The sequence below is a fragment of the Suncus etruscus genome, chromosome 2 (assembly GCF_024139225.1).
Source record: "Suncus etruscus isolate mSunEtr1 chromosome 2, mSunEtr1.pri.cur, whole genome shotgun sequence".
NCBI classification, from domain to species: Eukaryota; Metazoa; Chordata; class Mammalia; order Eulipotyphla; family Soricidae; genus Suncus; species Suncus etruscus.
Window position 1 is genome coordinate 70,558,462 of NC_064849.1, and position 23,308 is coordinate 70,581,769.

General features: G+C 35.7%; 2 protein-coding genes across 2 annotated transcripts; both read left to right on the plus strand.

The window, feature by feature from the left end:
- Nucleotides 1–1,537: 1,537 nt before the first annotated feature.
- On the plus strand, nt 1,538–2,482 carry LOC126001449 (olfactory receptor 4F15-like). Its single transcript, XM_049768719.1, has one exon. It carries the CDS (start codon nt 1,544–1,546, stop codon nt 2,480–2,482), a length of 939 nt encoding a protein of 312 aa, XP_049624676.1. The 5' UTR covers nt 1,538–1,543.
- Nucleotides 2,483–14,054: 11,572 nt separating this feature from the next.
- Nucleotides 14,055–15,674, plus strand: LOC126001364 (zinc finger protein 383-like). The gene is given in 2 exon segments (XM_049768617.1): nt 14,055–15,129; nt 15,132–15,674. Coding segments are annotated over 2 exon segments (1,410 nt in total). The 5' UTR covers nt 14,055–14,108; the 3' UTR covers nt 15,521–15,674.
- The last annotated feature ends 7,634 nt before the right edge of the window (nt 15,675–23,308 follow it).

Below are 23,308 nucleotides of genomic sequence, written 5' to 3' on the forward strand. Positions count from 1 at the left end.
AATATTTGACAAGTTATTAAGTTAAAATATATAAAATTTTACTTCCAGAATAATTTCCTGCTGCTTTTCAGTAATTACAAACAATTATGATACACAAAATCTTTCTCAAATTTCTTATATATTGGGTGAAAATAAGTGATACACTGAAAAAATGAATAGTATATTAAAAATAAAATATATAAAAATTTAGATAAGGACCAGCTTGATGGTAGAGCAGGTAGGTCACTTGCCGTGACAGTAGCAGTGCCAGTAGCAGACCCAGAATAAATACTTGGCATTCCATATGGTTTCCCAATCCTTCCCAGAGTAATTTCTAATTGAAAGGTAGAAATAACCTCTGCACATTAGGAGGTGTGTCAGAAAACAAACAAAATTTAGATAAAGGAAGAAGTAAAAACACCAAGAGATTTCCTAAAGATGAACACTTAGTAATCATATAATGTGTTTGAGACTCCCTACAAATTTGACAAATCAGAGTATTTCTTGAAGTGCTTTTATCTTGTCCAGAGAAGAAGCACCTAATAGCAACAAGCCTATAATGAATATGTACTTTACCAAAAAAAAGGAATCCTTGATAATGCCTAGAATTGTGACTTAATATATTTAATTTATGAACAACAATCAGAGGATCACTAGGAGTTAATTATCTCTTGCTGAGAAAATTTTTAATATGCATTTATCAAAGAAGATACTATTGACTATTTTAGGATCCTTATCACAACTGGTAATTAGTTACTGAGAATTATTTCAAACTAATAGAGAATATATAATAAAGAAATCATTTATTTTGATGAGAGCTATTCATGTGCAAATATTGTGTAGCTTGTAGATTAACTTTATTATTAAGCAATTAGAATAAAACCAAGTCCTGTAAAAATTCCTGGTTGATGGAGAAAAATGGAATATATCAATAATAGAAAATAGATTAAAAAAACACCTGAAGGACTGCATCTTTTAGTATTTGGAGACATGTAAGTAACTCCTATTTTGGTGCTCAAGATCATCACTCCCAGTGGTTGTTTGGGGGACCATGTGCTGCTGTGGATTGAACATGGGGGTATCAGGTGGTGCTAGGAATTAAGTCTGGAATTTTCCACATGCAAAGTATATGCTCCAACCCTTTGAGCTACTTTCCTAAATCCTACAAAGAGATTTTGAAAGTGATATGCTAGTATTGATAAATAATTCTACTGAATCCATTCCCAAGAAATCATAAGCAAAAATATTTGAAGATGAAGTTATATGTCTTTGAAGTAAAACAGTTCAATATAAGGAAATCAGAACTATTCTGTCATACTGGAAAAAAAGAAGAGGGAAATAGGTTCAGTAGTATTAGTTTTGGAAACCATAAAATAATAGGGAAACCAGATGACACCAATGACTAGGTGACCAATATGCACACGATGTAGATAGCACTATGAGATGTTAAAATGGTCACTGTTTCATGGACTGAAGCCTTTTCTTCCATGTACATTAATAATTGAAAAGTCAGTTTTTTTTCTTATTATAGGTAACATGAAAACTAACCCTTGTGTCTGAGGCAATGGATACAAACAATTACTCCATAGTATCAGAGTTTGTGTTCCTGGGATTCACAAATTCATGGGAGATTCAACTTCCCCTTTTTGTATTCTCTTTTTTGTTCTACTTTGCAAGTATGATGGGAAACTTTGTCATTGTGTTCACTGTCACCTTGGATGATCATCTGCACACCCCCATGTACTTCCTTCTTGCTAACCTCTCAGTCATTGATATGCAATTTTGTTCAATCACAGCCCCTAAAATGATTAGTGATATTTTCAAGAAGCACAAAACCATCACCTTTTGTGGATGTCTTACACAGATCTTCTTTAGCCATGCCGTTGGTGGCACTGAAATGGTGCTGCTCATAGCAATGGCTTTTGACAGATATGTGGCTATTTGTAAGCCTCTCCATTACCTAACGATTATGAGTCCTCGAACATGTCTATACTTTTTACTCACCTCCTGGGTCATTGGTCTCCTTCATTCATTGGTTCAATTAGTTTTTGTGGTAGATTTGCCTTTTTGTGGCCCTAACATATTAGACAGCTTTTACTGTGATCTTCCCCGGCTACTCAGACTTGCCTGCATAGACACTCAAAAACTACAGTTCATGGTCACTATCAATAGTGGATTCATTTCTGTGGGTTCTTTCATCTTGTTGGTCATTTCCTACATCTTCATTCTGTTCACTGTTTGGAATCATTCTTTTAGTGGTTTATCCAAGGCCCTTTCCACTTTGTCAGCTCATATTACCGTCGTGGTTTTGTTCTTTGGACCACTGATGTTTTTCTATACGTGGCCTTATCCCACATCACACCTGGATAAATATCTTGCTATTTTTGATGCATTTATCACTCCTTTTCTGAATCCTGTCATCTACACATTCAGGAACAAGGAGATGAAAGTGTCAATAAGCAGACTCTATAGTCATTTTATGCATCTCAGGAAGATTTCCTAAATGGATTGTCTTGTTCTTTAAAGCTGATTGAAGAAAAGGCATTGTAAAGTGTCAGAGAAATATTTCATATTTAGGCTTTATTAAATGACTGTAAATCAGTTTATTAGGTTGATGTATACTTCATAAAATTATATATGATGTTTTTTGACATCAAAAAGTTAAAATTTAAATGATAAAGCTGATCATTATATAATCAGCATGATATAAGTCTTGTACTTAACCAGAAATATTTCCCCTTTCCTACATTGTTCATATTATCTTTCCTCTACTTTACTACATATTTTGATTTGATTTCTTTGTTCATGATATTTTCTTATATTCTTGAAAGTTGCTGCCTATTGTTTCTTTATTTGGCTCTATAATTTGATTCATTGGAAAAATTTTAATTCCATGTTAATTTTAGAATTTAAAGATAGAATTGATTGCTAAGTTAATTTGTTCTAATCCTCTCAGTTGGCAAAATTATTTGCAAAGGGCATGAAGCTAGAAGTTATCAGAGAAAACTAAAAACTATCATCAGACTCTAGCACTGGTCATCACTACAGTGTACTTTCACATAAATTTTGTATTTGAATTTATTATTATGTTCTACTCTTTCAGTTTTTACTTGTAAATATTTTCCTCAGCTTATAAAGTTTAATATATACTCATTTTTGGTTTGTTTTCTGTTTGTTTGTTTTTTGGGCTACACCGGTGACACTCAGGGTTTACTCCTAAATATGCACTCAGAAATCACTCCTGGCTTGGGGGGCCATATGGGACACTAGGGATTGAACCAAGGTCCATGCTGGGTCAGCCACATGCAAATCAAATACCTTACCGCTGCACTACCACTCTGGGCCCCAATTATATACTCATTTATTTTTAAATCAAATTTATTAACTTACCATTAGTTGTAAATATAAAATTTTAGAGTGCAGCATCACATAGCCTCCTCCAGGTATGGGAAAAACTAGCATTTATCATTTTTAAATGCCATAAATTTTATTCTTCAGATTCTACCAAATTTGAATTTTAAACTATTTCTTAAGTATAAAATATTGTAATTCAGTATTAAATGACATTTTTCCTGCCTACAGTGATTTTCAGATTGACTTTTGATTAAAACCTATTTTGTGATCTTCAAGTCCCACTAAATACATGTGATAAAATGATATTCCCTATTTTAAGGGAAATAAATGAAATCGGTGAATTGACTTCTTTTCACAAAGAAAAAACTTTAAATATTTGAACAAATGAACATATTTAGCTTCTCATCAATGTCAGCATACAAGAAAAAGAAAAGAAAGTATAAAATATGTGTGAAGTTTCTCTTTTTCTGGAAACTGTGGCTGTTATTTAACATGGTTACTAAGAAACAAAGAAACCTAATTATTAAGACAGTCCATAAGAAAATAGAGCCGTGATGGTCACTCATCAGATCCTAGGAATATGATTGATTTGACATATATATGATGCTTTTTATACTCTAGGTATTATAGTCTCTACCTTGTATTTTGGATAAAAAATAAAGTTGGATAACAAAATGAAGAAAATTTAATGACTAAAATGAATAAAAATCTATAAAATCATCTCTATCTTCTAGAAAAATGGGTCTTACTGAGACACAAAAAGCATTAAATATCTTAAGGTTGTATTATGAATAAACCTCAGCCCAAAGTCTTATAGTTTGGGTTCATTATTTCTCTTTTATTTAGCTCTTGTATTATAATGCAATTGCAACAAAGATACCAAAAATGCAGAGAAAAAGTAGGCCCCCATCATATCTTTACTTAATTCACCACTGTGGCTCATTTAAATGCCAGACAAATTCAAATAATTAGAATGTAACCCACTATAATTGTAAATCCAATCTAGCAGCAGTCTTTTTTGTATGCATGCTGCTGAAGCACTAGTAGCAGCCTTAGTTGCATATACTGTTAGCCAGTCTTGCTTGGCTTTGTCCCAAAAGAAATAGAGAACACACAGTAATGCAAGTCAAACAAAGAGGTTACTGTGGCTTTTGTGGAGTAATTTTTTTTTGGCTGCAGGCCTACCAGCAGTATGAGAAGGCAAGGGGAATGGGTCTACACTTATTACAGAAAGTTCTAGTAAATGAGGACCAGAAAAATATTAAATACTTAAAAACTGCTAATATATTTGAAGAAAGATGTCAATAGCAACACAAATTGTTGGGAGATTTCAGCACTCTGTCACAACTTGAAAGATCAACCAGGCTAAAACTCAAAAACAGTATATTGGCTTTAAAGGAAGAGAGTGGTTTAGTGTGTGTATATATTTATGTGTATATATATATATAAAGAGATAAAGAGAGAGTATATATATGTATATATACATATATATACTCACATATAACATACCCAATAAGCTAAATACAATTTCTTCTCCAATGCACCTGGGACATTCTCCAAGATAGACCAAATGCTGGTGTATAAAACATACATCCATAAAAATCAAGAGGATACAAATCATATCAACTATCTTCTCTGACCACAATGCAGGGTAGAAGTGAATTACAAAAAAAAAATGGAGAAACAACTTTTAATACCGGAGTATTAAAGAGCTCAGTACTGAATAGCCAGTGTCTTAGAGATTAAATAAAAGAGGAAATAAAAAGATTTCTGGAAACAAATAAGAATGAAGACACTAATAATCAGAATTCGTGGGACACAGAAAAAGAGGCATTAAGAGGAAAACATAGCTTTGCAATCATTCATCAGAGAGACAAAAATGTCTACATCATAAGCAGTACTTTGCAGAAGCCAGGTCCCCTGCTCATGACATCAGGCTGGGAAAATCTATGAAACTATGCATGCCGAGTGGAGCCCGACTGTGAAAAATTGTGAGTGCTGCCTGTGTGTGTCTATCTCCTGTCATGTCGTGTGAAACTCTAGGGAGTGGGCCAAAAAAAAGGCTCCAGAAGAGAGAGAGAATCTTTATAAATCATATAAGGAATGATAAAGGAGAGATCACTACTGATATGGCAGAGATTCAAAGGGTAATCAGAAACTACTTTGAGAAACTCTACGCCACTAAAAATGAAAACCTGGAAGAAATGGATAATTTCTTGGACTCTTAAAATATTCCACAGTTGAAGGAAGAGGATGTAGCATATCTAAACACACTCATCACTATTGATGAAATTAAAACGGTATTTAAATGTCTGCCCAAAAACAAAAGCTCAGACCCAGATGGATTCACTATGGAATTCTTTCAAAATTTCCAAGAGGAACTACTACCAATCCTGGCAATACTCTATCATGAAACTGAACAAACAGAAACACTTCCAAAATTTTTTATGAAGCCAACATCACCTTGATACCTAAACGAGACAGAGATGCTACAAAAAAAGAAAATTACAGACCAATATCGCTGATGAGTGTAGATGCAAAGATCCTCAACAAAATCCTGGCAAATAGGATTCAGCGCCTCATTAAGAAGATTATCCACTATGATCAAGTAGGTTTCATCCCAGAAATGCAAGGCTGGTTTAACATCCATAAATCTATCAACATAATACACAACATCAACAACAAGAAAAATAGAAATCACATGATCATATCAATAGACACAGAGAAAGTATTTGATAAGGTCTAACACCCATTCTTGATCAAAACTCTCAGCAAGATGGGAATGGAAGGAACCTTTCTCAATATAGTTGAGGCCATCTACCACAAGCCAGAGGCAAATATTGTCCTCAATGGAGAAAAACTGAAAGCCTTTCCTCTAAATTCTGGCAGAAGACAAGGCTGTACTCTCTCACCACTCCCTATTCAACATAGCACAGAAAGTACTTGCTATAGCGATTAGGCAAGAAAAAGATATCAAGAAAATCCAGATAGGAAAGGAAAAAGTCAAGCTCTCACTGTTTGCAGATGACATGATACTCTACCTAGAAATCCCTAAAGTCTCTACGAAAAAGCTTCTAGAATCAATAGACTCATATAGCAAGGTGGCAGGCTACAAAATTAACACACAAAAATCAATGGCCTTTCTATACACAAATAGTAATAAGGGAGTAATGGACATTAAGAAAACAACCCCATTTACAATAGTGCCACACAAACTCAAATATCTTGGAATCAACTTGACTAAAAATGTGAAGGACCTTTAGAAAGAAAACTATAAAACTCTGCTCTAAGAAATAAGAGAGGATATGCGGAAATGGAAGCACATACGTGGCTCATGGATTGGCAGAATTAACATCATTAAAATGGCAATACTCCCCAAAGCATTGTACAGATTTAATGCGATCCCTCTAAAGATACCCATGACAGTCTTCAAAGAAGTGGATCAGGCACTTTTGAAATTCATTTGGAACAATAAACACCCTAGAATAGCTAAAGCAATCATTGGGGAAAAGAATATGGGAAAAATTACTTTTCCCAACTTTAAACTGTACTACAAAGCAATAGTTATCAAAACAGCATGGTATTGGAATAAAGACAGGACCTCAGATCGGTGGAATAGGCTTGAATACTCAGAGAATGTTCCCCAGACATACAATCACCTAATTTTTGATAAAGGAGCAAGAAATCCTAAATGGAGCAAAGAAAGCCTCTTCAACAAGTGGTGTTGGCACAACTGGCTAGCCACTTGCAAAAAACTGAACTTAGATGTCCAGCTAACATCATGTACGAAGGTTAAATCCAAATGGATGAAAGACCTCGATATCAGATCCAAAACCGTAAGATATATAGAACAACACGTAGGTAAAACAGTCCAGAACATTGAGACTAAAGACATCTTCAAAGAGGAAACTGCACTCTCCAAGCAAGTGAAAGCAGAGATTAACAAATGGGAATATATTAAACTGAGAAGCTTCTGCATCTCAAAAAGAAATAGCTCCCAGAATACAAGAGCCCCCAACTGAGTGGGAGAAACTATTCACCCAATACCCATCAGAAAAGGGGCTAATCTACAAAATATACAAGGCACTGACAGAAATTTACAAGAATAAAACATCTACTCCCATCAAAAAAATGGGGAGAAAAATGGACAGACACTTTGATAAAGAAGAAATACAAATGGCCAAAAGACACATGAAAAAATGCTCCACATCACTAGTCATCAGGGAGATACAAATCAAAACAACTATAAAGGGGCCGGGCGGTGGCGCTGGAGGTAAGGTGCCTGCCTTACCTGCGCTAGCCTAGGAGACGGACCGAGGTTCGATCCCCCGGCGTCCCATATGGTCCCCCAAGCCAGGAGCGACTTCTGAGCGCATAGCTAGGAGTAACCCCTGAGCGTCACCGGGTGTGGCCCAAAAACCAAAAAAAAAAAAAACAAAAAAAAAAACAACTATAAGGTACCACCTCACTCCCCAGAGATTGGCACACATCACAAAGAATGAGAACAAGCAGTGTTGGCGGGGATGTGGAGAGAAAGGAACTCTTATCCACTGCTGGTGGGAATGCTGTCTAGTTCAACCTTTATGGAAAGCAATATGGAGATTCCTTCAAAAACTGGAAATCGAGCTCCCATACGACCCAGCTATACCACTCCTAGGAATATACCCTAGGAACACAAAAATACATTACAAAAATCCCTTCCTTACATCTATATTCATTGCAGCACTATTTACCATAGCAAGACTCTGGAAACAGCCAAGATACCCTTCAACAGATGAATGGCTAAAGAAACTGTGGTACTTTTACACAATGGAATATTATGCAGCCATCAGAAGAGATGTAGTCATGAAATTTTCCTATACATGGATGTACATGGAATCTATTTGCTGAGTGAAATAAGAGACAGAGAGAGAGAGAGAAAAACGCAGAATGGTCTCACTCATCTATGTATTTTAAGAAAAATGAAAGACATTCTTGCAATAATAACTTTCAGACTCAAAAGAGAAAAGAGCTGGAAGTTACAGCTCACTTCAGGAAGCTCACCACAAACAGGGATGAGTTTAGTTAGAGAAATAACTATGTTTTGAACTATCCTAATAATGAGAATGTACAAGGGAACTAGAAAGCCTGTCTAGAGTACAGGCGGGGGTTGGGTGGGGAGGAGGAAGATTTGGGATATTGGTGATGAAAATGTTGCACTGGTGATGGGTGGTGTTCTTTACATGACTGAAGCCCAAACATAATTATGTATGTAATAAATTTGTTTGAATAAAAAATTTTAAAAAATAAATATTGATACTTAACTTTGGAGAGTTAGAAGATAATGTACATGAACAAGTTTTTTTACTCTCTTAAAGTGTCTAGAAAAGAAAGAGGAATATGGGAAGCATGCTAGGAACAAGGGTGGAGGGAGGACAGATTTGGTGGTGGGAATTCCCCTAATTCAATATCAATATGTACTTAAATATTCTGTGAAAGATATGTAATCTATTTTTGTCAAAATAATAATCATTATTAAAAAAAGAAAAATGAAGTCATGAAATTTTCTTATACATCGATGGACATGGAGAGTATCATGGTATGTGAAATAAGTCAGAAGTAGAATTATAAATGTAGAATAATCACACTCATAAGAAAAATTAAAGATAGCATGATAAGATTATCCAGAGACAATATAAATGAGATCCAGAAAGACAAATCCATGGTAGGAAGTATTCTACAAATAGTGGAGCAGGGGCCAGAGAGATAACATGGAGGTAAGGCATTTGCCTTGCATGCAGAATATCAGTGGCTCGAATCCCAGCATCCCATATGGTCCCCTGATCCTGCCAGGAAAGATTTCTGAGCATAGATCCAGAAATAACCCCTGATCACTGCCAGGTGTGACCCAAAAACCAAAAAACAAACAGACAAACAAACAAAAAGCAAATAGTAGAGCAGTATAGTGAGGATAGAGAAAGGACAACTATGAAATTATAGTGGGAACTGATTACTCTGAACAAAAAAAAAGTTGCTAAAGGTATAGAGTTATATACTTACATATATGCATGTATGTATACTTACCCCTTCATTAATAGTAATGCAATCAATAGTGTCTAAAGAGAACAAAAATGAAGAGAGAAAGAAGTAAAATGTCTGCTAAGAGGAAGGTGCCCAGAGAATCAGAGGGAAACTGGGAACATTGGTGGGAGGAAAAAAAACACTGGTGAACAGTGAAACCCAGTAATAAACATTTTTGTAACCATGGTGCTTAAATTTTTTTTGTTTCTTTGGCCACACCCAGTGACACTCAGGGGTTACTCCTGGCTATGTGATCAGAAATCACTCCTGGCTTGTGGGATCATATGGTGCTGCAGACGTCTTGCATCCCTAAGCAAAACCTTAGTGGGGTCAGAAACCCTTCATGAGAGGAAAGCGAGTACACGAGCAGACGAATATGAAATATGAAATAATAAAGACCACACAAAATGCATTGTGTGGGGACTTATGTCTATGAGACAAGAGACAAACTTTACTTTTCAGCTGATGACATTTTAAGCACAATTATGGTATGCAAGGCAATTTCAGGGAAACAAAGGGCAGAGGATCATTAGGAGGAACAATACAATGGTACCAGACCCTAGAATCTACATATCAAATAACTACCAGATGTAAGTGAGAAAGAGGCCTGCTAGAGGTAAGGTGAAACATGAGACGGGGGTGTTCTGCTTTGCAAGAAGTTCACAGCCTTTGGAAAGTAGAATTCAAGAAAGGCAGAAGCTATTGTTAGCACCATGAAGCTGAGAGCAGGAAAAAGCAAGTTGCTGGGAACTGGCTTGGCTCAACCTTTGAGTTGCAAATATACTGGCCAGCGGGGAATTTAGCAGTCTTTGGTGCTGAAAATTTCTAATAAGATTGCTGGTGGGAATGCCTTCTAGTTCAACCTTTATGGAAAGCAATATGGACATTCCTCCAAAAACTGGAAATTGAGCTCCCATACGATCCAGCTATACCAATCCTAGGAATATACCCTAAGAACACAAAAATACAATACAAAAACCCCTTCCTTACACCTATATTCATTGCAGCACTATTTACCATAGCAAGACTGTGGAAACAACCAAGATGCCCTTCAACAGACGAATGGCTAAAGAAACTGTGGTACATATACACAATGGAATATTATGCAGCTGTCAGGAGAGATGAAGTCATGAAATTTTCCTATACATGGATGCAAACGGAATCTATTATGCTGAGTGAAATAAGTCAGAGAGAGAGAAAAAAACGCAGAATGGTCTCACTCATCTATGGGTTTTAAGAAAAATGAAAGACATTCTTGCAATAATTTTCAGACACAAAAGAGAAAAGAGCTGGAAGTTCCAGCTCACCTCAGGAAGCTCACCACAAAGAGTGATGAGTTTATGAGAGAAATAACTACATTTTGAACTGTCCTAATAATGAGAATGTATGAGGGAAATGGAGAGCCTGTTTAGAGTACAGGCGGGGGTCGGGTGGGGAGGAGGGAGACTTGGGACATTGGTGATGGGAATGTTGCACTGGTGATGTGTGGTGTTCTTTACATGACTGAAACCCAAACACAATCATGTATGTAATCAAGGTGTTTAAATAGAATTAAAAAAAAGATCGCAGGATAACTAAGGCCGAATATCTGTAGTTAGCAAAGGAGACAAAGTCAAATAAATAAAAGTAAAGAGATAAATAATGTCACAGCCATGTCAGAAATATAGCCAGTAATCCATGCAGGGGTTATGATTGACTTCTCTAATGGGCCTTCTGGCTGGAGGGAAATCAGACACTGCACCAGGAAAGCCAAAAGACACGTCTGGTGCGTGCTTCACTAATAATGGAGACATACCTGTTACAGGTAGTGACAATATGAGATGCCAGGGGATTGAACTGTGGTCCATCCTAGGATAGTGTGCACAAGACAGACTTCATACTTTTTGCACCACTGCTCCAGAATCATAAAGTAATTATTTTTTAAATATTATTTTTTTATTTTAATGTTTTTATACTTTTTATTTTGACCAAAGTGGATTAAAAATCTTTCAGAGTAATATTTTAGGTACATATTGACATTGAATCATGGGAATTCCTACCACCAGAGTTGTTCTCCCTCCACCCCCAATCCCAGCATGCATCTCCTATCCTTCTCCCTAACCCTTCGAACTGCTAGTATAATTGGTCCCCTTCATGACTAGTTTTTTGTAGATTGGGCACCGATTCTGTATTCCTGGTGGTGTTATCTCAAATAAAGGCATGCATGGAATTATCACCAAATTGGTATCTCCTCAACAAACTATAGATGAGTGGTGGACAGGGGACAATGACAAAAAGACAATTAAGGGTGGTGATTGCATCTTGTAAGACATTGGCAGGGTGGGGACATGGCCCACTTTTCTTCCCAAAATTACCAGCATGTGGATGGTGAACCCATAACTTTTCATGGCTTGACTTACATCTTTTTCTAGAATAGAGTCTATGAAGCTGGTTGGATTCAAACATGGCAACTGTATATTGGGGAGTAGAGGTGGTGTGGTTTTCTAGGCTTTTTTCCTTCATAAATTAATAGCAATTAATTATTTACATTACTTTGGTTTAAGGAGGAGCTACACTTAGGGGATACACTACCTGGATGAACTGATTAAGTTCATCAGATAATTAGATAACTGTGTAACCAAATTGTGCAAGAGAAGGGCCCATGAATCTACATGGTGAGCCCCTGTTTACTTTTTGTTTTTTGTTTTGTTTTGTTTTACAAGCCTGCTTCTCCCACTTTTATTGTATGTCCCTTTATTCTGGTTTTAAAAAGGTTGTTTTTTTTCATATATAAAATCATTATTTAAGCACCATGGTTACAAATTGGTTGTAGTTGGGTTTCAGTCACAAACAGAACACCCCACTTCAACAGTGCAACATTCCCACCACCAATGCTCACCCTTGCCTGTATTGAAGACAGGCATTCTACTTCTCTCACTCATTAAGATTGTCATGATAGTTGTTAGTGTAGTTATTTCCCTAACTGCACCACTATTCTTTGTGGTGAGCTTCATATTGTGAGTTCATCCTTCTGGCCCTCATATCTATTATCTCTAAAGATTATTACAATAATGTCCTTAATTTTTCTTAAAACCCATAGATGAGTGAGACTATTCTGTGTCTCTCTCTCTCTGACTTATCTCACTCAGCATAATAGATTCCATGTATGCATATTATAGGAAAATTTCATTACTTCATCTCTCTTGATGACTGCATAACATTCCATTGTGTACATGTACCACAGTTTCTTTAATCATTCCTCTATTAAAGGGCATCTTAGTTATTTCCAGAGTCTGGCTATTGTAAATAGTGCTGCAATAAATATAGGTGTGAGGAAGGTATTTTTGAATTTTGTTGTGTGTTCCTAAGTTGTATCCCAAGGAGTAGTATAGATGGATCATATAGGAACTCAATTTCCAGTTTTTTCAGGAAAAGTTGTAAGAGACAAAGATGGGCATTTCTTACTACTCAAGGGATATGTAAAACAAGAGAAATCACTCTCCTAAACATATATGCACCCAATGAGGGACCAGAAAAATATTAAATACAATTGTTGACAAATCTGTAAAAAGATATCAATATCAACATAATAATTGTGGGAGATCTCAACACTGCCCTGTCACCTATTGATATGTCAACCAGACTGAAGCCCAAAAACATATACTAGCTCTGAAAAGAGAAATAGAAGAAAGTGGGCTAGTAGATATATATAGGGCACTGTATCCCCAGAAACCTGAATACACATTCTAGTCCAATTCACATGGGTCATTGTCCTTTAATTAACAACAACAGACAAGCCCCTCTAATTAACAATCACAGACCAGACCCCTCTCAGGAGTGGGTGCTCATCAGGTAAGATTAGCATTTGACCTGGGAAAGGGTAATAATCACTAGAGGTATTGCAGAGATTTAAAAGGTAACCGGAGATCACTTTGAGAAACTCTATGCCATGAAACTTGAGAACCTGGAAGAAATAGATAGACCACATGCTGGCCCATAAAACATAGCTTCATAAAATTAAGAGGATAGAAATTATGAAGACTACCTTTGCTGATCACAAGGCACTGAAATTAGATGTGAACTACAAAGGAACACAGAAGAAAAACTTTAACAGCTGGAAATCAAACAGCTTACTACTTTAGTACTAGTGGGTAAGAGATGAAATCAAAGAGGAAATCAAAACAAATGGAAACAAATGACAATGAAGACATGAATAATCAAAATTTATGAGACACAGCAAAAGTGGTACTTAGAGGAAAATGTATAGCTTTGCAAGCACACATCAGGAAGGAAAGAGGGGCCTACATGAATAGCTTAATGACAAAGCTTATAAAATTAGAAAAATAATCAACAAAAGAAATGAAAAATAGGTAGGCAGAAGGAAATAACAAAGCTTAGAGCAGAAATCAAAGAAGTGAAATCCAAAAAAAAAAAAAATACAAAATATCAACAAAAGCAAAAGTTGGTTCTTTGAGAAAAACAAACAAGATTGATAAACCACTGGCAAAACTCACAAAGGGAGAGAGAGAAACTTGATAAATTGGATTAGAAATGAAAAATGGGTCCGGGCCGCCCCCTTCGCTGTCCTGGGGGACCCTTGGCCCGGAGGGAGGCGAGAGGCCCGGCCGGGGTCGAGACGTCCCTGGCGATCTGCGCCATCACGATCTCTGAACTGTGAAAATAGCCTGGATGACTGATCCGCAACTGCAGTATTGAAAGCCATAGCCCAGGGAGCAATGATGTTCAGTGATGTGTCCATAGACTTCTCTCAGGAGGAGTGGGAGTGCCTGGATCCTGCCCAGAGGAACTTGTACAGAGACATGATGTTAGAGAACTATAGCAATCTGGTTTCAATGGGACTTTACATTTCTAAACCTCAAGTTATATCCTTGCTGGAACAAGGAAAAGAGCCCTGGATGATTGGCAGAGAGCTAACAAGAGGCTTGTGTTCAGATCTGGAATCAATGTGTGAAACAAAGCTATTATCTCTAAAGAAGGAAGTTTATGATATAGAAGCATGCCAGAGGGAATTAATGAGTCTTACAAAGCAAGGCCTTGAATACTCCAGTTTCAGAAATATTTTGGATTACAGAAACCACTTCGATAGGCAAACTGGTTATCAAAATGGACACTTCAGCCAAGAAATACTCACTCATGAATATATGCCCACCTTAATTCAACGGACATTTTTTACTTTACACCAAATAATTAATAATGCAGATAAACCCTATGAATGTAAGAAGTGTGGAAAGGTCTTTAGTCAGAATTCACAATTTATTCAACATCAGAGAATTCATGGAGGGGAAAAATCTTATGAATGTAAGGAGTGTGGGAAATTCTTTAGTTGTGGCTCACATGTTACTTGGCAGCTGAAAATTCATACTGGAGCAAAGCCCTTTGAATGTAAAGAGTGTGGAAAGGCCTTTAGTTGTAGTTTTTACCTTTCACAGCATCAAAGAATTCACACTGGTAAGAAGCCCTATGAATGTAAGGAATGTGGCAAGGCCTTTAGTTATTGCTCCAATCTTATTGACCATCAGCGAATTCACACTGGGGAAAAACCTTATGAATGTAGAGTCTGTAGGAAAGCTTTTACTAAGAGCTCACAGCTTTTTCAGCGTGTGAGAATCCATACCGGTGAGAAACCCTATGAATATAAGGTCTGTGGCAAAGCTTTTACTCAGAGCTCAAAGCTTGTTCAGCATCAAAGAATTCATACTGGTGAGAAACCCTATGAATGCAAGGAGTGTGGTAAAGCATTAGTAGTGGCTCAGCACTTACTAATCATCAGAGAATTCACAGTGGTGAAAAACCTTATGATTGTAAGGAATGTGGGAAGGCCTTTACTCAGAGCTCACAACTTCATCAGCATCAGAGAATTCATGCTGGGGAGAAACCTTTTGAATGCCTGAAATGTGGGAAGGCCTTTACTCAGAACTCACAACTCTTTCAACACCAGAGAATTCATACAGATGAAAAACCATATGAGTGTAATGAATGTGGGAAGGCCTTTAACAAATGTTCAAACCTGACTTGGCATCTAAGAATTCACTCTGGTGAAAAACCCTTTAACTGTAAGGAATGTGGGAAGACCTTTAGTAGTGGCTCCAATCTCATTCGTCATCAGGGAATTCATACTGATGAATAATCAAAATTAAAGCTCCAAAATTATAAAGCCAAAATGTTACCTAATATTTTTAACCAAAAAAAAAAAAAAAAAAAAAGAAAGAAAGAAAGAAAAGAAAAGCATCAGTTTTGAAGTCTGTGAAGAGGACTAAAAGGGCTGGAATGCATGTTTTAGAGTTCCCAGGTTCAGTCCCTGGCACTGTCTGTCCCTCAGAGTTCTGCCTGGAGTGACCCCTTAGCACCAACAAGTATGGCTCTCAAAATACACATTATACTAATGTTTGAAAGCCACTCCTTTTACCATATTGGTTTTCTTTCTTTTTCAAAAAAATTTTTGGTGCCACCAGCAGTGTTTAGGGCTTACTCCTGGCAGGCATGAACAGTATGGGATGCTGTAGACAACCCAATTTTGCAGTGGTAAAGTGAGTGCCCTCCCTCTAGTACTATCACTCTGACCCCTCAATAATCTTTTTGTTCCCTGTTTGTAGGATCTGTCTCTTGGTAATATAGCTTATTTTATTCTTACTATCTTTGGCTGATTCTTAAGCAATGTTCAGTAGTACTTGAGTAGTACAGAGCAGGCCATATGGCTTAGTGTTTTGTATTACTAAGTACTAGTATTACTTGGGTCTACCTATGCTGAGAGCCACCAGAATACGTACTGTAATGCTAGTCATCAAACTTGAGTTCTACCTACTAAGCATATGCTCCATCCTTTATGTTATTTATCAGGCCTTATACTATCTATTTGTATTTACAACAGTATGACACTGATTATATTGTGTGATCTATAGAGTTTTTAATTCCTTGCAGAATTATAACTTTGTCTTTGAAGTCAGTATTAATTTTTTATTTCATTTCATATATTTATATGTTCTGATTCTAATAGAGAAAATAAGAAACTAAAAAGTCAAATGCAGTATCCCTATGCTAACTATAGCTATGTACTCTCAAATGAATGGAACAAATCTTACCAAACTTTTTTGGGGAGAAGCACACCCAGCAGGGCTCAGGGTTTACTCCTGGTTCTGTACTTAGGGTAATTACCTGAAGATTATCTGAGGTAATTATCTCAAGATTACACTGAGCACAGAACCAGGAGTTAAGGATCAAGAGATCATATGGAGTGTTGGGGATCGAATCCTCAGTGTCCACAAGTAAGGCAAGTGCCTTACCTATTGTAATACCTCTCTAGCCCCTAGACATTTTTGCTTTTGTTTTTGGGCCGCATCCAGTTATGGTCAGGGTTTTTGTTCCTGACTTTGCACTCAGAAATCACTCCTGGCATTGAGTGCTCAGGCACTATAGGAGATGCTAGGGGTTGAACCCAGGTAGGCTGTGTGCAAGGCAAGAACCCTCCTCACTTATTATTGCTCTAGCTCCCAGACTATGTTTTTAAAGAAAAAGTCATGATATGCATGGTATATATTCACTTTTCAACAATTTTTGGTTGAATAAATATTCAAATATTTTCGTAACTATGAAATATTAGTAAATGTTTATGCAATATTTAGCAAATATGGGTTTTTTATTTTTAAGAACATTTAATGCATTTAAGATGACTTATTCATGTATGGTTTCATCTACATTTTTGTAGTCATAAAAATTTGTTATATAACCCAAAGTGTAAAGTTTGCTTTTGGATACTTTTTTCTTCTAAAACATCTATTTGTATTGATAAAATAATTTACATTTCTTTCTTGTAAATCATTTTGTTTCTTTTTATTAACCCTAAATTCATTCTTATTCTAAAAGTAAACTTATCCAAGTGTTATGCTCCATTTTTCTTACCTTTTACCTATATTATATGTCATTTTGTTTCTAATGTAGCAGTATATATAAAATCAATGCTATATGCATTGGTTTGTTGTAAATATTCAATGAATTAGCAAATATAAAGTACTTAGACCTATTCTTATTACTGTAAATGTTTATTAAAAGTTGTCTATTCCAATCATACTTATATTTTCTCTTCCTTTCTTTTCTTTCGTTATGTGCTATGCCATGTTTCTCATTTCAAGACCATGGCATGTTTTTTTGTTTTTGTTTGTTTTTTGTTTGTTTTGCTTTTTTCGTTTGTTTGTTTGCCTGTTTTTTTTTTTTTGTGGTGCTTATCGATATAGCTCGAGCCCTCACTGGATATTTGACACTTCTTTTGGTACTGGTGGAGTGTTTCACCTTCTTTTTCTCCATCTCTCAAATCGATGATGAGAGCCTCTAGAAGGATTCTGCCCAGTTTCGGTGTATTAGACCCTTACCCCAGTTTATTACTTTTCTCTTTTTCAAACAAAACCACGCAACTTGAACTAGCTAGTCCTGCCTCCAGTTAGAGGGGGAACTAAGGGAGCCATCAAGACCAAACAAGTGCATGACTACTAGTGCAAGACTACTAAGTTGTGGGTTAGATACAGAGGGGACCACATATTCTAGCCGACCTGGGGTGAGGGAAGAGGAAATGGGAAGTAGGACAGAAACGGAGGTGTAGGGAGGACAATTTGGTGATGGGAATCCCCCCTGATTTTATGTAAATATGTACCTAAAATATTATTGTCAACACTATGCAAACCACTATGATCAAAATAAAAATAAAAAAAAAGAAAACTACACAGCTATTAGAAAAAATGAAAAAAAAGTTGTCTATTATTGGTAGAAAACGTTTAATTTTCATAATCATTATTTGTAAAAAAGGATTTTAACCATGTTATTTATCTTTTTTTAAATGAAATAACTCAATTTTGAAAACAGAAAAAAAAGGAAATGAAAAATGGGAGATCACTGAAGTATTAATTAAATTAAAAAGAGTCCTTGATGGTGGTGGATGATGGTGGATGAATGGTGAGGCCTTTCTCAGCCAGGCCAGGCACATGCACCACTTTGCAGCTGACGGGTCTCTATGTGTCAGGATAACAGAGAAGAAATGATCCACAGGCAGTCAGTAGAGGTCAAGAGACATGAAGCTTTTTTATAAGGCCCTTTACTGCCATGTGCATATCTTACATGGTTTCTCAGCTAACTTTTTAAGCAGCTTTCTTCAGCTGCTCTGCATTTATCTTGTCTCTCCTCTCTTGCATCCTGTGTCCTTCTCCTGAGGTTTCTCTTTCCACCCCTCTCTCAAGCCCCTCTAATTAACAACCACAGATCCCTCTCAGGAGTGGGTGGGCCTAGCCATCAGGTAAGATTAGCATTTGGCCTGGATAGGGATAACAATCACTACAAATATTGCAAAGATTTAAAGGGTAATGAGAGACTAGTTTGAGAAACTATATGCCACTAAACATAAGAACCTGGAAGAAATGGATAAATTTTGGACTTTTTATAACCTTCCACAGTTGAATAATAATGAGGTAGCATATCTAAAAAATCCCATCACTATTGGATAAATTTAAATGGTAATCAAAAGTCTTCCCAAAAACTAAAGCCCAGGCCCAGATGGGTTCACTAATGAATTATTTCAAACCTTTCAAGAGGAAATATGGGAGGCATTACTTTTAAATTGTATTGCAAAGTAATAGTTATTAAAACAGCATGGTATTGGAATAAAGAGAGATCCTCAGATCAATGGAATAGACTTGAATATTCTGACAATGTTCCCCAGGCATATAATCTACAATTCTTTTATAAAGGAGCAATAAATTCAAAATGGAGCAAGGAAAGCCTTTTCAATAAGGGGTTTTGGTACAACTAGTTAGCCACTTGAAAAAAAAATGAACTCAGACCCCCATCTTACACCATTCACAAAATTCAAATCTAAATTAATCAAAGATCGTGATATCAGGCATGCAACCATAAGGTATATAGAACAACACATTGGTAAAACACTGCATGATATCAAGACTAAAGACATCTTCAAGGAGGAAGGAGTACTCTCCAAACAAGTCAAAACAGAGATAAACAGATGGGACTATATTAAGCTGAGAATTTTCTGCACCTCAAAGGAAATAGTGCCTAGGGTCAAAAGCCACCCACAGAATGGGAGAATCTATTCCCCCAATACTCATCAGACAAGGGCAAATACAAGGTACTGACAGAAATTAACAAGAAAGAAAAATCTAACCCCATCAAAAATAGGGAGAAGAAATGAACAGACACTTTGTCAAAGAAGAAACACAAATGGCCAAAAGGCACATTAAAAATCCTCCACATTGCTAATCATCAGGGAGCTGCAAATAAAAACTACAATGAGGTACTATCTCACACCACAGAGACTGGCCCATATCACAAAGAACAAGAACAATTCAATGCTGGTGGGGATGTCGAGAGAAAGGAACTCTCATTCACTGCTGGTGTGAATGTCATCTAGTCCATCCTTTAATGGTGAGTCTATCTTTGACAAATACACTTTGGTACAGTAAATATGAGAGCTAAGCCTTAACAATGGTTTCTCAAAGCTCCAAATGCCCTGAGTAGTTGAAGCTTGCAAGCATTGAGGTTATCTTTACCTTTCCTATAAGTGGTTTCAAAACATCTACTTCAGTTTTTTTATTTATACCAGTCCTTCAAATAAAGTACTTTGATAGCCCTCCCTTTCTCACCATAAAGAAGATTGAATAGAAATATTGTTTTAGGCTTTAGATAGCAAATTTAAACTATATAAAGTTTGGGCAGGCATGATAGCATAGCAGGTAGGGCATTTGCCTTGCATGCAGTCAACCCAGGTTTGATGCCTAGCATTCCATAAGATACCCTGAGCCTGCCAGGTGTGATTTCTGAGCACATAACTGGGAGTAACCCCTGAGCACAAGCTGGGTGTAGCACAAAAGAAAACAAACAAAAAACCCTATATGAAGTTAAACTTCCTTTTTAATGGTAGTATAAAATTTTCATGAATAAAATTCTCATAATTGATTTAATTTGTCATTAGTTTATATGTGTTTAAGGTTTTGTAAACACCTTTAAAATTTTTAATTTTTAATTAATTAATTTTGGGGCTTAGGGAACCATACATGATGATGCTCAGAATGTACTCCCATGAGTTACTAAGAGGTCAACTGTATGTAAGGCAAGAGCCTTAACCCCTAGAACATTTTTCTATTCCTTTATTCATTTTTAACTTGTACTCACTGGAGTTAATTTCTATGATATTAATTTTTATGCATCCATAATTTACAACATACATTGTATAACATTATATACAATATATTGTATAAAAATGAAGTATTGTGATAAGCCAGTATGATTGTACAAGGAGAAGGCCAACCTAAGTTTGATACTTGACAATCTTTTTGGTCCCTTGAGCCAACAAGAGTGATCTCTGAGCACAGAGCCAGGAGAAATCCCTGATCACTTTCAGGTGTTGTCCTCCAAAAGTATATTTTGTATATTGTTCTATTATTTGAACTGTACAAACATTATGTACATTGTACTTTTTAGAGATGGTTCATATAATAATATTTATTTTTTTGGTTTTTGGGCCAATACCCAGTGATGCTCAGGAATTACTCCTGGCTATGCACTCAGTTCCTGGCTTGGGGGACCATATGGGACACTGGGGATCAAACCGAGGTCTGTCCTGGGTCAAGGCAAATGCCCTACTACTGCACTATCTCTCCAACCCCTCTGATAATAGTCTTTATTTTGAGCTGATACTTACTTTAGAGATAAAATTTCTAATGGATAATTATGTCTAATAAAATATCTCAAGGATATAAAACAAAATTCTTTTCTTGTTTCCTTTTTCCTCTCTAGTGTCTTATTATGAGTTTTCTTATTATGAGGTTCTTGTTCTCTGGTCAAGCCAAATATTTCTCTAGAGGCAAAGTCCCCTGATGCATGAATTTTTCCTAAACACTTATGGTTTTTCTGCATTACTTGGTCACGTCCTTTTGAACTATAATTATCTTTATTTTTTCTTATATAAAGATTTTAATATGGCACTTTGTGCTAAAGAACATAAAACAATTTTACTTCCTGAAGATGTTATTTTTCTTTAACAGGTAAAAGGGATGAAAATAAATTTAACAGTGTAAAATAAGTTTAGTTGCAGGCATGAGTTTGTTTTTTGGCATTGCTCTGAATGAATCATATCTTCAAATGAATGGGTACTATCAAGGTAGGCCATGTTTAGGATAGAGAATTGAATAATGTAGGAAAATAATTGTAAAAAAAAATTTTGACACATTGGATGAGGTTACTTTCCTTGGCTTTTAGTTAGGAACACATTGAACCTATGAGAATGTGAAAGACATAAAAAGTCAATCAATTCTATAATACATTAGATTCAGTATAGAATACAACAAATCACTGTTTTAGAAGCTAAAAAGTAAATAAAATGTCGCTTGATTAAATTGGCAAGAAAGAACAGATGAGACATGAAAAAATTTAAAATGGTAACTTAGTTTTTACCTCAATTTTTTAAAGGTGGGACTCAAGTGATTATATTCTATGAAAAGGCAAGAAAATTTATTAGAAATTTATCACACTTATTTTAAGGTGGCGAAGAGTTTCACAGGCAGGAAGAAATGCAAAAGAATAAAGACCAAAATTAAAAAGCATAATAAGCAATTCCCAATGTAATGTTATTATAATATGTTGTGCAAAGTTTAAAAATAAAATAATAATAGATATTAGAACTGACCTTAGATATTATAATAGTTTTCCTGATATCTTATATGGTTTATATTTAAGAATGCAATGAATTTAAGCTATCATCACAAGATATGATTAATTAAGTATTAAATTAAGGACTGTTGAGAGCTCAAGACAGTACTAAGGAGTAGATGTTTCCTTAGACAGAAAGTTATTTATGTCTCTGACTTGTGTATATTATTTTAAGTTTCCCACCTCCTGATTCATCAAAGGAGGAGGTAAATGGCTAATGTGTATTTACTTTTGACCTATTTATGTGCTAATCTTTTGATAAATTTTACATGTTGCATTTTGTCAGTGTGAGGCATGTTATTTTGATACATTTATAGATCATATAATTGCTGAAGCAATATTTATAGTATACTACCATTTTTAATCATATCATGCAATAAATCTCTATGACTTTTTTGCTGCTCATAAATTTGTAACTTTAAAAAAATCTACTATTAATTCCACAAGCTGCCTTCGTTCCTTAGTGGTTACTAATTTCTTTTGTTTTCCTCTTTTTAAAAGACTTGGAATTTTTAGATTTCACATATAAGTGATATAAAGTACTTGACTGTTATCTACATCTGTGAAATCACTTTTTTCTTTCACCCTTTTTTTTTGAGTTAATTATTAAAAATACCCTTAATTACTTCAAACCTGATCCTCAGGTGATTTATGTTAAACTCTGACTAATAAAACTGGCAAGAAGGAAGGAGGAAAAAAGTATCAAGAAAAGCAGGAGAAAAAAAGAGAGAGAGAAAAAAAATTTTTTTGGCTAACTCAGTAAGATCGAAGAAACTGCTCAACCACCCCTGGCAAAAATACATTTTTTTTCCTGTGACTGTCCGATTTCTTGTGTGAAACTGCAAGCTAAGACCTCACTCATGACATTATCAAATTTAGCTTAGTCAGCATAATGTATTTATGGTCCATCCATAATATTGCACAAGGCAAGTTATCTCCTTTCTTATGGCTAAATAATATTACATTGTGTGTATTTAAAAATGCATTTAGGGAGATTTTGTTTCTATATTTTGGCTAGTATATAATTCAGAAACAAATGTGAATGTGGTATATAGTATTAGATTATATTTTTTCACAAAAGTGAAATTGTTGAATCATAAACCTAGTTTTAATCATATGAAGAACCACCTATTAGTTATCCACAATAGTTGAACCAACTTACATTTCTACCAATATGTGCAGGTTTCATTCAGAAACCTTTTACTGGTTATTT

Bases quoted from the DNA above. Each gene is read 5' to 3' on its own strand.
- LOC126001449 (XM_049768719.1), top strand. From the start codon at position 1,544: ATGGATACAAACAATTACTCCATAGTATCAGAGTTTGTGTTCCTGGGA.